The following is a 17,200-nucleotide window of genomic DNA, read 5'->3' on the forward strand; positions in this document are numbered from 1 at the left end:
TTCCATTCCTTACCACTTGTAGTGTTTATATGTGTATAACCTAGTTTTGGTGCTGTCCAGCTGTGTGCAGTTCAGACTCATAACCAGCTGTTTCTATTGTAGATGGTCATACACAGTGGTTGTTTCTTTCTTGAGTGCATAAACAATGGAGAAACTAACATTTTATGATTGTTTCTCCCTAGCCAGGGTTCAAAGAACAGCCTTGTATTACTCTTAGTACTTCTGTGAATTAGATACATTTCAGAGTTGGGTCTTTAGACTTCCACATAGGTTCTCTAGAAAACTGACTTCTGATGCTTGACAGGCAGAATGTCTGCTTTCCTACCATTATATTTTTCACACCAAAAATGCTTAAGATTTCTGGTAAACAAAGATCACAAACTGATTTCTTGTACCAAGAGTGAGAATTGAGCGTGTATCCCCTAAATTGTCAAGCAAAGTTTGACTTTTTCTTCTTGGTGAAAAGAGGAACTCTTTGCAGGCCTGATCTCGCTTTTATCTCAGACAAGTTAAATGATGTAAGATCCAGTCCCATTTTCTGTTTCCCTGTCAGCTGAGTTAGGTGGCTTTCTGCTCTATGCTTTTATATTTGGATACATTCTAAAATGTCTAGCATGTCCTGTGCATGCTGTATAGCATACTTAGTTGAACTGGTAAGGAATTCCAGATTTCACTTGAAGAGGTATATTGGTAAAAGAAAGGCATTTTGCCATTCATTGTTGCAGTCCTCTGGAGGAGTTAGCTGTGATTTGAAAAGTGAAAAACAAAGTGAAAAAGAATAAATACAATAAAAGTGGGTAAACAAAGGAAATGTCAAAACATGAGGGTGGTGGACTAGGCTTAGGGCAGAAAGTTGCCTGTAGAACTTAGAGTAAGAATGACAGACAAGCATTGAGGGCTGTATGAAAGGAGCTGGTAGACAGGACTGGTCGCTAAAATAGTTTCTGAAAAGTCAGAATTGTCTTGACTTATAGATGATGTAATGAATTTAAATTTGACAGTTTGACAGTCATATCTTGATAAAAAAAGATGTAAGAAATAATAAAAACATAGCTTATAGTCCAACTGATTAAATTGTCTTCAAGATGAAGAACAGCGATAGTTTCAAGCATGTGTTTAGTTCTAAATTAGTTCATATAGCTAGGTCTGCAGTTCTAGCACTTTTTGAAGTCTCTTTTCAGCCTGTATACAAAGTGAAAAATATTATAAGTACCTCTCCTTCTATATGAGAAGGATAGTCTTCAGTGCTGGAGTAAAACTTGTAATCTGGTGGTACTTACGGAAGATGCTTGTCTTTACCTCATTCTTCAATGACCAGTGAGCTTTATGTTTGATCAGTGCACTGGGTTTGCATGGTCAGGTTGTAGTAGCAGGCAGGCTACAGGGGTGTCTTTTGTGGGAAGCTGCCAGAAGCTACCTCCATGTCCCATAGAGCCGACGCTAGGAGGCTCCAAGATAGACCCACCAAGGCTGGGCCCATCAGTGAAAGTGGTAGGGCTTCTGGGATAACACATTTTAGAAAGGGGGTAGAAAAGTTGCTGCAAAGCAACAGCCAGAAAAGATGAGTGAGAATAGGTGAGGTAAACAACTCTGCAGACACCAAGGTCAATGAGAAGGCACTGGAGCTGAGGTTTCCCTGCAGCCTGTGGTGCAGACCATGGTGAGGCAGCTGTGCCCCTGCAGCCCATGGAGGAACACAGGGAAGCAGAGATCCGCCTGAAGTCCATGGAGGACACCGTGTTGGAGCAGGTGGATGCCTGAGAGGAGGCTGTGACCCCGTGGGAGGCCTATGCTGGAGCAGGCCCCTGGTAGGACCTGTGGCCCTGTGCAAAGAGGAGCCCATGCTGGAGCAGTTTTCCTGGAAGAATCCCATGGGGGACCCACACAGGAGCAGGCTGTGTCTGAAGGACTGCACTCCATGGAAGGGGCCCACACTGGAGCAGTTCGTGAGGGACCGCAGCCCATGGGAAGGACCCATGTTGAAGAATTTAATGGAGAACCGGCTCCAGTGGGTGGGTGGGAGGGACTGCATTCTGGAGAAGGAAAGAGTGTGAGGCAGAAGGAACAGCAGTGATGTGTAACTGACAGTAACCGTCATTTTCCATTAAGGAGTAAATCTGAGCCTGGGAAAATGGGGTGAATGGGGGTAAAGTTGTTTTAAGATTTGGTTTTTATTTCTCATTCTCCTACTCTGATTTGATTCGGAATAAAATTAAGCTAATTTCAGAAAGTTGAATCTATTTTGCCCATGATGGTAATTGGTGAGTGGTCTCTTCCTGTCCCTATATCAACCCGCAAACCTTTCCTCAAATTTTCAGCTGAGGACAAGAGGGGCGGGCACCTGGCATCCAGCCAGGGTCAACTCACCACAATCAGTCAAACCTCAGCTGCAGCAGAGGACCTGAGTTTTAGTGGGATGTTTTCTAGAAGTGCGTGTCAAGAAATGTATTTGTTGTACAACTACAAAGAAAATACTCCAGTCTGAGGTAATAGAGACACATATACCAAACTTCACAATAGCTTTTTTAAAACTAATTAAAACACAGCTAGGATGGATTGTACTAACATCACCTCCTGTCAGCTCTCCAGCTGATGCAATTTTAATTGTTTTGTCTCTGACAATGATGTCTTCCATCTTTAACTATAGCAGACTGTCTCAAATCTACAGTGTAGGAACACCTCAACAGCAAACAGAACACATTAAGCTTTTTCCTGCTAGATGTCTAGGAGTGATGGAGTTCAAATGGCTTGAATTTTAGGAACAGTTTAACTAAGTTTTTTAGTTTAAAAACCGCAAACCAAACCAAAACGAAACCCAGAAAAAACAAAATGAAAAAAACCGGAAAGAAACCAAACCAAAACAACCAAAGAAGCAAAAAACCGAATAAAACAAAACCAACAAAAACCTTAACCAAAATGTGTCCACAAGCCACATAAGACCATATAATTATTTTCTAACTCTCTCACCCCCCACTTTCCATCCCCTGCCTTGATCTTTTTTGCTAAAGGAATGTTATTTTATGCTTGCTTTTATAATATTGCAAGTTTTTAAAAGTTTTCTCTGGGACTTCAGTTTTAATGACATGCATATAGAATGAAATATCATAAACATAAGGCAAAACCTCCCAATTATGTGACACGTTTATATTTAAAATCTGAAAAAAGTCTGTCTCTACATACCTGTGAAATATTATTTGAAGTTTAGAATTTGCAATACTAAAATAGTTTTTCTAACAAGCAATTTTATCAAGGAAAATGGATGTAGTAACACTTCACAAGTCTTAAAAAAAGTGTAAAAGAATAAATGGGGGTGAAGTGGAAGGTTATCATAACCTTCAGGGCATCTTGAATTTCCGAAGGAAATCTGAACTCAGAAGTTTGCTTCCTGATTGGAGCCAATACTTTCCACTTTGGCCTGCAGTGTAGATACCTGATGCATTTGCACTATTGGCTTTGTGTAGTACACAAGCCTTACTTGATGATATTATTGTGCCATGAAGGCTGGATAGCTGTGGCAGTGTAATCCAGGAGAAGTTTGTGCTCTGCTTTTTTGTAATAGTCCCGTAGAACTCTGTCATTTCCCCATAAGAAAGTTCAGGTTTCTGAATAAACTGCATTGGTTTTTAGTAAATTAGAAATTGCTGTGCTTTTAAGAGCCTCATATGTTATTTAATACTAAATGATGCTCATATATAAAAATTCTACTTGATGGGGTGTTTTGTCATCATCCAGGACTGAGAGGGGAACAGTATTTAGGAAGTAAATAGGAAAAATTATGATAGAAGTGTGCTAAAATTATGTTGAATTTCATAGCAGATATGCTTTTTATAAATCTCCTATCATTGAATTAGTTTGTTTCCCAAGTTTTCAGGGACCTAATGTGTTTGACCAAAGTTAAAGTTTAAAATTTTGCATTACTTCAAAATAAAACATTAAGGATACTCCAAACTGCAGAATGATCTCCAAATGCAGGAAATCAGCAGTTAAGGTTAAAAATCCGTGTTAAGATATGAAAATAGAAAGTGAAGTAACTAATTAACCTTGATTCCTCCCTTGAGGAATATGTAGTGTTAGGTAGTTTCAATAAATGCTATCAATGTTTGGAATCCTAAATTAAAATAAATTGATTTTTCAATACTTTTTGATTATTTATCCCTTCATTTGTAATGTCATTTAGGGGCAAATTTTAATTTTCATGCTGTTATGTAGCTATAACCAATACTTTTGTACCATTGACTAAAAATATATGGAGGACTACATAGAAAGAGGAGAATTTTCTGTTAAGAGATGTATGGGGAAAATATTTATAAAAAGTGAAGAAAAACTGCTTACCTTTATTACTGAGAAAACATAAAATCTGATGATTGTGAGGTCTCCAAAATTTACCATAACCTCGTAACAACTGGAAAATATTTCACTCCTAGTAGACATGAGAGTAATTAATAAAATTACCATGACCATGTATGTCCACACAGAAATTGTGCTTTGTTCTGTGTAGCTCATAGCTCTGATATTGTAGGCAAAAAAATTTCTATTATTGTTTAATAGCAGTTTATGTTCATATTCACTCACTTTTTGTTGAACAAAATAATGTTGAACGTGGTTCTCCCCTTGTGTATTTTCTACTGACACTAAGAAAAGGCGTATTTAAAGCCATGCCTATGTTTACAGATGTAGGGAAGCTGATTCTAATTTTTCAATGTAGGCCCTAAATAGACATTCTAAGCTATATGAAATACATATATAGATATTTAAATTACACATTTTAAAGTATGAGAATAAATACAATACACTGGCAAAATTACTTAATACAAATTTTATGAAAATTTTTGCATCTAATGTAATAAACTCAGTTTCTCCAAGCAAATTATTATTTGCTATTTCAGTCTTCTGTCAAATACAAGAATACTTTTTCAAGCATGCCTACACTCTGGTCGAGATTTACTTTTAGAAAGTTTTAAAGTATTCTTCACTGCTGCACTTTATGACCCTTCCCTACCCTTTATTTCACTCTCCATAAATGTTAGATCAGTGTGTCTAACATGCTGAGACACTGGAGGAATACTTGCAGTGTACCTAGGTCAAGATAATTACTTGAAAATGGCCCATTTCACTCTTAGCATGTGTGTTTATCTCCTAGTACAGATAATTAATATCATAAAACCTCTTAAGGTGTAAGTTTCTTTACTTTGTTTTAGAAAGATAGGGTGTCAATTCTTCATTCTGAGCATATGTCATCTTTGCAGCTGTGAATCAGCTTCAGATAATGAACAAGAAGATCCAGTGCTTGACTTTACGGTATTTCTCTTGCTTGTGTTCCTGTAACTCTGTTTCCTCACTTGTCTCACAATTCTGTCTCTGGCATACTTCTTCCTAAGGCTGTTAAACAAGTGGCGGAACAACATAAAAGACACTGCTTTAAAAAAAACTGGGTCAAATTCAGGTAACTCATGAATTGGTAAGAAACAAAAAAATTAACATGAAATAAATTAACTCTATTGTATTTAAAGAAATTAAACATTAGCAATTTGTGCTTTTCTGAATGCTCCAAACCCTAAGAAAGCTAGGAAAGGTTTTGATATGCAGATAATTAGTACTTCAGTCAAATAGCAGAGATAATTGGTTGAGAAATGGCATTTCACCAGAGTACCACTTTTAAAGGTAACTTCAGTGCTAATAAAGTACATGGTAACAAAGTAAATCTCAGCACAGATTATGGAGATGCATTGGTATGGATCTGTTTTCTCTGAATCTTAAGTATCTGGATAGTAAATAAGACTGGAAGCGTTCTGGCTGTCTCACAAGAATAACTGCTGTAATTTCATATGTATCAGCAGTAAGTGTTTTGGCAGCCATAACCATCATGGTTTAGAACCATCAAATGTATCAGTAACCAAATGAAAATGTAGGGACCTGCAATGTTGGGTTTTTTTTGCAAGATAAAGGAAGGCTAGACAAGAAGTTTACATTCACATCCTTCCCTCTGCTTATACTCCAGGGTCTCTCCTTATCTATTGCTGTTTTATTCAGTGCAGCTGACACTAGTTATCTCCCCTGTGATTTTTGAGGTTGAATCTTAAGTAGGATGTGTATTACAAATAACTTCCTCAGATAATTTTTTCAGATATAAGGAAAAACAGATTGCCAAAAGGAAAAAAATCTGTTCAGTTACAGATGTTAGTAAGCGAAACAGGCAATGAGCACTACTAGGATGTGCTGCCTTAGAATTTTTTGAGAAGTATACAAACTAGAAATAATTTGCAGGAGAGTTTCAATTATAGTTTTAAGGTTCTTAGTGTTTCTACTTTGCACAGTTCTTAAATGTAAGGTAAGTGCTCTCTTGGGAAATGAGGAACCATAATGCTTGAAAACACAAGAGCTACTGGGTTAAACATTCTTCCTTGAGATTTTAGGTGGAAAGATAACTTCACATAATAACTTCTGTATCACCTGAGGAGACTTCAGTCTCTGCTCATTCATCTGGCTGTTCTTGTAAAGACAAAATTATACTGGCAGTTTTGGACAGGCTTTTTAAGCCAGTGAAAGGAATACAGTCCGTGTATGTTTAATGAGGTTGAAAAAGGTAGGCAAATTGTAACAGTGGCTCCACAAAGAATATTTTATGTTCCTTACTTTCTTCTCTACCTTTCCATGCCAGTCCAATTGCAAACATGCTTTTGTAAAGACCTAGTTTTAATGTAATGATGGTCAAATATGACCGGCATGTTCTGATGGAAATAAAACTGGCAGTTTGGTCAGAAATGTGTTTCCATCTGCAGTCCTGCCCATAGGAGTGCAAATTACTGGACTGTAATGGCATGCTGCCACAACCATCTTTGGAAATGATGACAGTAATTGTAAAACCCCTCTGCAAACACCAGAAAAAGTTACCTGCACCTCATGATCACTTTCCTCCTAAATTCAGAAGCAAGGGCAAGTAGAAAAGCCTTCTTGGAAAGGAATAGATGATGTGGGTGAATGAATATTTATAAAAAATGAGTATACCATTGCCTCATGGAAAGGCATTGATTGAGTTCCCATGTGCATCAGAAATTATGGCTTCCATTCACAGACATGCTTTTTATCAGACATATCACTGCTACTGCCGCCAACATCATCTGTGAGAGCTGATGGAAGGAAAGTTATTGAACTATGAAGTTTGTTCTTTTAATCATATGCCCAAAAGATAAAAATTTCAGTTCCCAGAGAGTTGAAATCAGTAAGATTTTTAGAAAATGGAATACACTAATTAGAGATAAAATGAATGTAAGAATCATCCAACTCATTTCTATAAACAAGTAATTTATGGAGATTATTTAAAAAGAAGGTTTTCTGTTTTCAGAAATGGTACAGAGACAATTCAAAAAGGAGTATTACTGTTTGAAGTACCTCAAATTCTAGGAGATTATTGCCATTGATAATACGTAAATAAAGCACATTTTTCATTGTTAAATTCTGGTTCAGTTTGTTGCACAAGACATCTAAGTTCTTTCCTCTCCTAATATGGACAGGTATCTGATAAGATCATAAGAATTAACACTGGTCTGAAAGTTTCATTGCGTTACGTACATTGCTCAGATAAGTTGATTAAAGCTGTATTTTTTATATGCGAGGGACATTCTTTATTTGATTATATAACAGTCTAAGCTGCCAGACCTTTCCAGTGTATAATACAGTATACAGCATTCTGCATTTGTGAGAGATCAAAACCAGCCAGATACAGGCAGGCATTGCTGCAGAATAGGTATTCCATAGGGAGACATCCCATAGGCAAGGAAGCCATGCTTTTTTGTTGATTAAGTCCTTCCTGGTATTGTAGGAAACATCCATCATTCACAGATGTTCTTTTTTTTTTTGGAAGGAATGGTACCAACACCTTCCACTTGTAAGTTATTATGATCATCTGAAGAGGTGAAGTAGTACTCAGTGTATTGAAGCTCGGGGTAACATTAAACTCTTGGGGTTTTATACCACATTCTGGAGCAATGTGTTTAGATTAATATAACTCAACTGCCTCAGCTTTCAGTAAAGGAAGTGGCATGAACTGGTATGAAGTGGTATTGTCAGCTGATAAATGGTCAGTTTCTTATGTACTACCATAGTACATTTGTATGTTCTTGCAGTCAGTCCTAAATACTACAGAAAATCAAAACTGAGTGCCTCAACACATTTGTGTTCCTGAATGATGAGTAAGAAATCAGAGAGCCTTTTAGCATACAGAAGACTCCAAAGACAGACCTCTTTGCATGATTCTGGAAGTTCAGAGTCTCAGTTTTGGCATTGTTTTAATCACTTCTCTGTCTCATAAGTTCCTGTGTCTCTTACTGTCTGCCCCTCTGATTTCCTAAGCCTTGTACCCTATTTGAGAAGGAGTAAATTTGACCAAAGCTTAATATTTAAAAAAATAAGAAATGAGGGAACAAATTTTTTCCCCCAAGTGATTAATGGAAATTAATCAAAGACTAAGAGAGTGGAGTTTTAGAAATGTGTATACTATTGAGAACTATATGTGTATACTATTGAGGTGCCTCATTTATGTCACATCCATAAAGTACACATTGTTGATTGTCCTAAACAAAGACAGTCTGCAATGAAAGTCTGTTCAAATAGATGGCCTGTGAAATTCTAGTTTTAATTTAATGGTTATGCTGATGATCTGTAGTTCAAGGGGTTTTTAAGACATAAGGATTCTTTAACCATATTTTTTTATGAGGGTCATATCATCTTTCTTGAAAGTTAATTTCTTGCCTGAAAACCTCATCTGTCCAAGTTCCATGCAGAGGTTTCTTATCACATTTTCTATTTTTAATTGTCTTCATTTTGACATTCTTTGACAAAGCAAAGCTCTAATAGAAGGGCTCCAAGTCCTTCTGTGAGTAGATACAGAGGGGAAGTGTGCGGACAGGATGGCCCTAGGAATTGCAAACCCCATGTTTGACTTGAATTATCCTTGTTTTCAGTGTGCCTATATATACTGTATTGTTACAGCAACAGCGCCTATTTGTCCTTTTTTACTAATCCAAGAGTCTGAGCTAAAATAAATATTCCATATCCAGGTACCATACCAAATAAAGGCTTCAGTGCTCTGTATTCGTCTTGCAAGGATACTGTTATGTTTTCTTTAAAAGATTTAGAAAACAAATAAAATACTTCCAAAAATCCATAGGAGGAAACATAGTTATGTAATTGTGCCATATTCTGAGATCTGAATAAACTAAACAGAACTTAACTGACTGTACACTTAGGAGCTCTCCTGCACTGTGTTGTTTTGGGTCCAACATGATTGCTGTAAAGGTGACATTATGTTTTAAGAGATATATGATGCCATAAAAGAGTAATGGGCTCTTTCTCCTTCTCTTTTGAGCAGTTTTGGTATGAATCATGATGGAATTGGAAATTCCTGTGGGACCAAAGGTCATGAAGCAGCAAAGCTAATGGCAGCTCATATTACAGCAAACACCAATCCTTTCTCTTGGTCGGCCTGCAGTCGGGATTACATCACCAGCTTTTTAGAGTAAGTAATCTCTCATGAAAAATGAGTTTTCAAAAAATTGACACCTTTTGGGATCAATTGTAGAAATAGAGTGATCTGTTCTGATGGTTTACATTTTTATATTGAGTAGACAGACATACAGTGAGTCACTTAAGACCTTTTTTCTGTAGAGCATTGTTTCTATGTAACGACAAAAGCTTCTTTTGCTTCATTCCCAGTTCTCTACTGTTTGTAATCTACTCAAAAGATTCTGAAATGCTGATCATACCTCATTACTTCATTAATCTAAGAGTGAGAACTAGAGAAGGGCAGAATTTGTCTATGGATCATGTTTTGCATGCATGTGTAATGTGAGGGAATCTAATAAAGGGAAGAAGGCTATAGCTCTGTTCCTTTTACATTTCATTCTTCAGATGTTTTTTATGCAGTCTTGTGGGTTTTTACCTATCAATGTTCTTTGGTACCATTGGTGAGAATATAAAGATTATAGAAGAGGATGGCATAGATCTTTCTATTAATACCTTAAAATTCTGATAACCTCTACTTCTGTGGTGATTTTTATCCAGAAGTAGATTGCTACCTGAAATTTCACTGTGAAAAAATTCAGTCGAAATATGTTATTCACAAAAATGTACTCATATCAATATATTCACTGGTATAGATGATTCATAATGAAGCTTTGTATGTGTTTTAAGTTTTGAAGACAAGTACATATAACCATGAGTTCACCAATAACAGATTCATAACAGATTTTTTAGATGCTGAAAGAATGGCTTTATTGGAGGAAAACAACATTTAGTTGGCAGGTTCAGTGTCATTAGTGCAGTCATTCCCTTAGGAAACACAGGTTGTTCAGTAATTCAGACACTTACTGTACTTTAAGGGAGGGACTTAAACCAGTCAAGTGTTTAACCGTCAGGCTACTAAGAACAAAATTAGCATCTCCTCCTCTTTCAGGGATCTAAATTCAGAATAAGATGCTGTCTTCTGTATCTTGTCTGAAGGGACTCATCCAGACCAAAACCTTTAGGTTGATTCAAATGTAGCTTCCCACAGGATGTAGAGAATCACTGACTTGGGCTGATGAAGTGCTTGAGCTTCCTATAGAGTCAGTGGACAGAGACAGACATTTAATGTTGTTGCTATTCAGAGGAAGAAAACTTGTCATCAGTTACTGTAATAGGTGGTAATAGGCATTTTGTATCAGACCACTGAACTGTGCACCCACACAGTTTTATGTACTGGTGTATTTAAGATTAATGTCTAAAATAAAGCAATAAATGTATAAATCATACTTACCATATATGTGTGATACAGGTTTCTCACAATATAATTTCATTTGCTAAGTAGATATATATATATATAGGTATATATATATATATGTATTTATTTAACACTAGCATTATTTAAAAATATATACATAGTTATTTTGTTTTATAATTACCAGTTATTTATTTTCATTCAATGCTGTTCCCATTACTAGTCTTTCTAGTATGTCATTGCAGCCTGGTTTTAACCATGAAAAAGATTAATGTTTTCATATCTCTTCTAAGATCATTTCACAGCTTTGTAGTCCTGACTGCAGGCTTACATAAGTTCAGGTAGTATTTGGGAGCTTGTTCTTCTTGTTACACTTCTGCAGTTCTCTGTCTTATTTACTTCTATTTGTTGCTCTTCTCCAAAAAGCTGCATTTTGGTCCCATTTGTCCTGACAATAAGTTGTCTGTTGACGAGGACATAATTCAGCATAAAGTGAAGAAGTTATTTCTTATTTATGGATTTTTGGGAAAGGAACATTATAAAATTCTGTGGCTTGTGTTTTTATGCAAATATAATAGAGCTGGACATTTGTTTATAATGTTCCTGCACAGTTTCAAATTTTAGCCTGATGTATGCAGTGGTCTTTCAAATTTTTACTGCCAGTTAAAAACATTTTTATCTTGAGCCTTTTTACATCATGGTTTTTCAATTGATTTATTTTATTATTTACTTTTACCATCTCCATTATTCTTTTCCATTCCATAGGTTTGATTTATGGTTAAGTTTAATTTTGTAGTATATGGGATGGCAGTGAAATTGCACTTACATCAACATAAATCCAGAAGTATTCTGTTGAATCTATTCCCACAGTTCTAATCTCCTCAGGTTTTTTAAGATACTTCTCTATCATTGCCAGTGTTTGCAACTCTACTCAAATTACTACCATCTATGAATTAAAAAAAAAAAATTACTGAAGATACTAAGTGATATCTGAGCTAGAGTAAAACAAAAGTCTATGCATAGAAGATTCAATAATGAATTATTTTTTATAATACTTTAGCTGTATTTTTGTAACCTGGAATGGAAATGTTATTTTTTTTCAAAGCCACCTTGGACACACATTATTTTACACATTGCAATTTTTATAGATTTTCGAGTTTTATAGAATACTGTGTTAAATACTGTTCTAAGAGTCAAATATAACTTTTCTTTCATCTAGTAGTTCTGGAATCTGTTTTTAAAAATGTCAGATTTCTCAAACATGATCTGTTCATTATAGATCTATGCTTATTGTCTGTGGATCTAATATCAATTAATTGATAAATTTTTTCTTAAAATACTTGATTTATTATTTCATAAGGTAGAGTAGTCTGTAAAACTGTAGTTTGTTTCTCCAGTTTCTAGTATCCTCACCAGCTTTTATGCCATCTCAATGGCAACAGGAAGCTGTTAGACTAACACAAGTACCTGCAGGATAACTGTCAGAATGCAAAATCACTTTTTACCCATTCACACCTTTCCTTAAGACAGAACAGCTCTAACAGCAGATAAATTTCAGTTGTAGGTAGTAATCAGTTAGCAAGAAGCAAAGAAAAATAGCAAGTTTCATGTGGCAACATTTCCTTGACTGCTTTTAGAAGAGCAGAAATCTGCATCCTGATGAGAATTTTTTTTTCCCCTCATATTTCTTCATAACTTAGCAACAGGTGAGAAAGATGCTGATGTAGAGCTTTAGAGGCCAAGCTGGTTTGGAATTCATTTAGCTGTGTCTAACAAGAAAGATAGGACACAAGGATTTTAAATGCGCATAGCCAAGCAGAAACCTGGTCTGTGAGACCTTTTAGATTTATATCTTTGGATCTTTGTACACATTTGGGCCAGGCTATCATAGTACCACATTAATGCAATTGGGATGAATTTTGATAGAATCTCATTATGTGTTGAGAGTGTTTTACGGTAAAGTAGATTAATGTGGATTTACTCATTTGCCAGTTCAGGTCACCACTTGCTACAGCAGTTTTGCACCGAGGAGTAACCATTAAGTGTCACCTGGAGGGTATCAGTTCAGTCAGGCAGTAGTTGGGAACACAGATTATTTTGCCGAAGTGCTGGAAGGAGGATGGAAAGAGGATGAATATGGCTCAAAGGATGACAATAAGACAAAGAAAAGTTGTGTATTGCTAATAGATCTACCAAAACTCTCAGCAAGGATGGTCAACCAGCGCAGATATAGCAATGGCCAAAGGAAATATTTTTTTTCTGGAGAAAATGTTCCTTGAAGCACATAATAGCTGTTGTCTGCCAAGCTTATAATAGCTGTTGTCTATCAAGCTTTTAGGTAGAGTGAAAGATTGGCATCATTCCATTTATCAACTGAATTGTTCATAAGTGCTTTGCAATGGCTCTAATTTCACTAACATTATATGGAACTAATTACAGTTTTACTGACTGAGAATTCAAGGCTTGGAGAGCAGTATCTGAGGACAGAGATTCCCATGGGATGAATAGAAACCTGCAATGTCTGTTCATAGGAGAAAAGGACCAAGCCTAAAATTATTTTTAGTGACTGAAGAACAATTAGTATAGATTTCATTCCATGCAATGTGTGTGTGTATCTATTACTACTGTGCTTTGTTATAACAAAGACTGGGTGATTTCTGGAATCACAGTTTATTTTTCTTGCCATTATCAGGAGAAGAGTTAAAAGAAGCAAGATGGCCAACTCTATCTTTCAAAGGCAGGATTGTCTTTTGAAGATGGAGGAGAACCAAGAGTCTTAAATTATTTCAGTAACATCTATCACAGAAAATTCTTGGAGACACTCTATGATTGCCATACAGCAGGATTTAGATCTTAGACTACAACTTTGTAACTCTGGAAGGGAGCCAAAACTATCTTGGTCTAAACAAGCCCATGCAGACAATATAGACAAAAATTAGAATTCATTCAATGTTCTGGTCCAGACATCACCTGCCCAAGAATCTTGAATATACAAGTGGATATGCAAGCTAAATATAGGATACATCTATATATGCCTTGTATACCATCTGTGGCACACTGACCAGTTCCCTCATACTCCAGAAATGTAAAGTAACTTCTGAAAAAAAGTATAAACCAAGACTAGTTTTGAAAGATAAAATCACATCAATCGTCTCAAAATTTAGTATCTCTTTCTACAAATCAGTGGAGAACATTCACATTCAGTATTATGTGTCGACCAACACTTTGGATTATAATTTGCTTCTTTAATTAAATTATACTAATATTTAAATTTTTTTTTGCTAACAGATAATTAAATAAAAAGCACCTGTCCTCAAAGATTTCTTAAACTTTGAAAGTCTTATGTTTTACTTAAAAGGCTACCTAGTTGAAAAAAAGACCAAAGATTTTCAGTAATCACGGGATGGCAATATGGCTTTGAGTGTTGACTTCGCAATTATTACTCTTTGTCTACCTCTTGAGTTATTTAAATATAATGAAATTGTAAAGGGCAGAATCAGCAGCAGATTTCCATTAACTTATTTGTAGAATATCTGATGAAATAAATGATTGGTCCAGTATTTTATAGCTGAGTATCTCCTGAACTCTTAAAACCAGATTTTGATAGGAGGATGGTTTTGATACATGAACAAATAGATTTTTCTTAGTATGGCTGCTGGATAATTATTCCAATGAATAAAATAATGCTTTGGAACACAAGACAATATGGGGGATAGTATGCATTAAAGAAACAGCAAATTACTACCACCAAGCAAAGGACAATTGAGTGTGATTAAAAGATTGTGCAAGATTACAAAGCCTTTTGTATGAAATAGATAGTAAGACAGAGCCAACCTTACTTAAAAGATTGGAAAGAAGAAGATTTTTATCAGGAGTGTGAGTGGCAAATCTGAATTTCCCTAACATTCAAGAAAGTTTTAATTTAGTAATTGCATTTGGCTTCATTTTAATTTTAAGCACACCACTCCAAATCACACTTCTGTTACTTATGTCCAGATTCTCCAAATATTTATGCTTAGATCTGTAGACTACTGAGCAGTGGGCAGAGTTTACCCATTAATGTCAAGTAAAGTAAAGCAGCTTTTGTAACCTGTACAGAACTATATCCTTGTGCTCTTAAAAAATCAGTTTTTACTTATAAATATGAAGTAAGGATTCTGTTAGGATCTGGATTAATTGGAATGTAAATAATTAATGGTTTGATTGGTATGTATATGTAAAAATGCTCTGTGTTCTTTGTTAATCATATTTACTTTTGCTTTTTCCATATTTTATGGGTAATTTGGTATCAGAATTAAATAAAACATTATGTATACTATCAATGTATTTATGTATATGATTGTTTAGCTATAACAGATATTCACAAATATTTATAATACATTTAATTTATGATCATTAAGAGTAGCTTGTGTTATAGTCCACATCATTACTATGAATGAGGACATTCTGTAACATTAAACACCAATTTTCAGAATGAGCATTCTGGGATATTTTCTTCAGCCATTGAAGGAGTTGTGTTATAATGTGTAAGTTGGGATATTTGGGAATAGATACTGTAACGGGAACATAAACGCTGAGAGATCTACATCCATGGTTTTTGCTTTTTCTCTTTATTGGTCTTGGATACAACTGTGATATCTCTGCTGAAGGTGGTGATCCTGAGTTTTGTCTTGTTCAGTCTGTAAAGATTTAGAAACACTGAATCCCTGATTGGCGTTAATTTGGTTGAGCAGTTAGCAGTGATAGCAGTCTGAAATCTTAAGCTTTCCTAGAATGTTCTAGTATCCTTGATATCCTTTCAAACAGAAGAATAATTTGCTGTGCTGTGATATTAAAATACAAAATACAAAATACAAAAAAAAAAAAAAAAAAAAAATTAAATTATATTGTAGGGTATTTTAAAATGACCTCTGGAGACACTACACTAGAATACTGGGATGAAATGACATCAAGCTTAGCTATTTTATAATTGAAACAAGTCCCAGTATGTCCCATAAAACTTCAGAAAATTAACCTAAAATTAGGAAAATGAGAAAGTCATTGAGCACTAGTAGTACCTTGTAGAGTAATAGAATGTAACGATCAGTTTGAGATCGTCTTATTTCTGTTGCAGACATTAAAGATTTATAAACCCCATGTTCAAGAATGGAAATGCTCTGCAGGGATATCCTGTAGAATTTTTGACTTGGTGTATATGCTTCCTATATAAGATAAAATCACAGAGCACAGTAGCAATTGTGAGTAGAAATTTTCTAAAATTGTGGATATGAAGGTATTTGGGGCGTCCTTTCCTATCTTTTTTTTAAGTGTACACTTTTGTATGCCTGAATGATAGTAGTATTAGATAGATCTCTGTTTATAAAGTTCTCAAAAAACATTAATCTTCTTGGACCGTTTTGGTTAATTCCCCTAGTTTCACATAATTTTTTTCCTCAAGTATCTGGGTTTTGCTTTGATGGAACAAAGAAAGAGAGGAGAACAGGGACATACACACAAGAGTATTGGACCATTCCCAAGTCCTGTAAAAGTTTTCTGGAAAGGTTATATGGTCCTCAGCCTGTATTCATCCTTTGCACAGCTTTGGTCAGACCTTTCATTACCAATGGAAAGTCTCTGGTTTTATTAATGTGTTTACAAAGATCATGCCGTTTCTTTTCCAGGATACTTCAGTTCCCGCAGTACAGTATCAGGGGTCAGTTTTGCTCAGCTGCTTGAGATAAATAATGGAACTGAAGCAGAAGGGAAGACAGAAATAAATTTTCAGTCTAGAGCTTGTGGTATAATTTAGCTAATAAGAAAATGACTTCTCTGTAGTAATTTTCTCACTTAATTACTACAGCAATATTTCATTATGATGCAAATCTGGTAATTAGACCAGAATACTCATATTTTTCTATTCCGTACAAGAATTTTTGACTTGCTTTTCTGCCATTATATGTCTTGTAGAGCAGGTGTAGATTTTAATTTACAAGTTTAGTGAATTTAAAGATTTAGAACTGATTCTGTAACCTAATTTGGGCAGGGGTACATAGGCCTGTGGAGAGAAGTCACTGAAGGTAATGAGGTTTTTTAAATGCTGTGCCCTTGGCCATCTGTTTACAAGATCACAGTTTACAGTTGTCATGTAAACTCTGCAATATTGGAATCTATGAAAATGTTCCCATCATACGGCAATCCTAGCTCAAGCTGATGCCAAATACTAAACTTCTCACTGCTTGTTTAATCAAAGATTCTATCTGCAGTTTAGTCCAGACATTGCAGAAAAATCAGCTTGTATGTGAGTTTCTTTAATACTGGAATTATTAACATGCACTCCTCATACATGCAAAATACAACACTGAAATATTTGGAGAGATTGAAGGATATTTTCCCAACTTCTGCTACTAGAAAATACATATACTTGCAATAATTACATGGGTTAAAGGGGAAAGTGCACTATTTTTTTAT

At 35.4% G+C, this 17,200-nt stretch overlaps 1 protein-coding gene across 5 annotated transcripts in view; it reads left to right on the forward strand.

Moving 5' to 3' along the window:
* Positions 1 to 17,200, forward strand: part of ADAMTS6 (ADAM metallopeptidase with thrombospondin type 1 motif 6) — a 149,729-nt gene that overhangs the window by 66,950 nt on the left and 65,579 nt on the right. For all 5 annotated transcript variants that reach the window (XM_042028250.1, XM_042028252.1, XM_042028253.1 and 2 more), the window contains exon 10: positions 9,368 to 9,514. In XM_042028250.1, the coding sequence (XP_041884184.1) occupies positions 9,368 to 9,514 (147 nt within the window). The remainder of the gene's footprint in view (positions 1 to 9,367; positions 9,515 to 17,200) is intronic.

Source organism: Corvus kubaryi, unplaced genomic scaffold (genome assembly GCF_017639235.1).
Source record: "Corvus kubaryi isolate FWS band 111438036 unplaced genomic scaffold, C.kubaryi_AGA036_p1.0 37308, whole genome shotgun sequence".
Taxonomy (NCBI): Eukaryota; Metazoa; Chordata; class Aves; order Passeriformes; family Corvidae; genus Corvus; species Corvus kubaryi.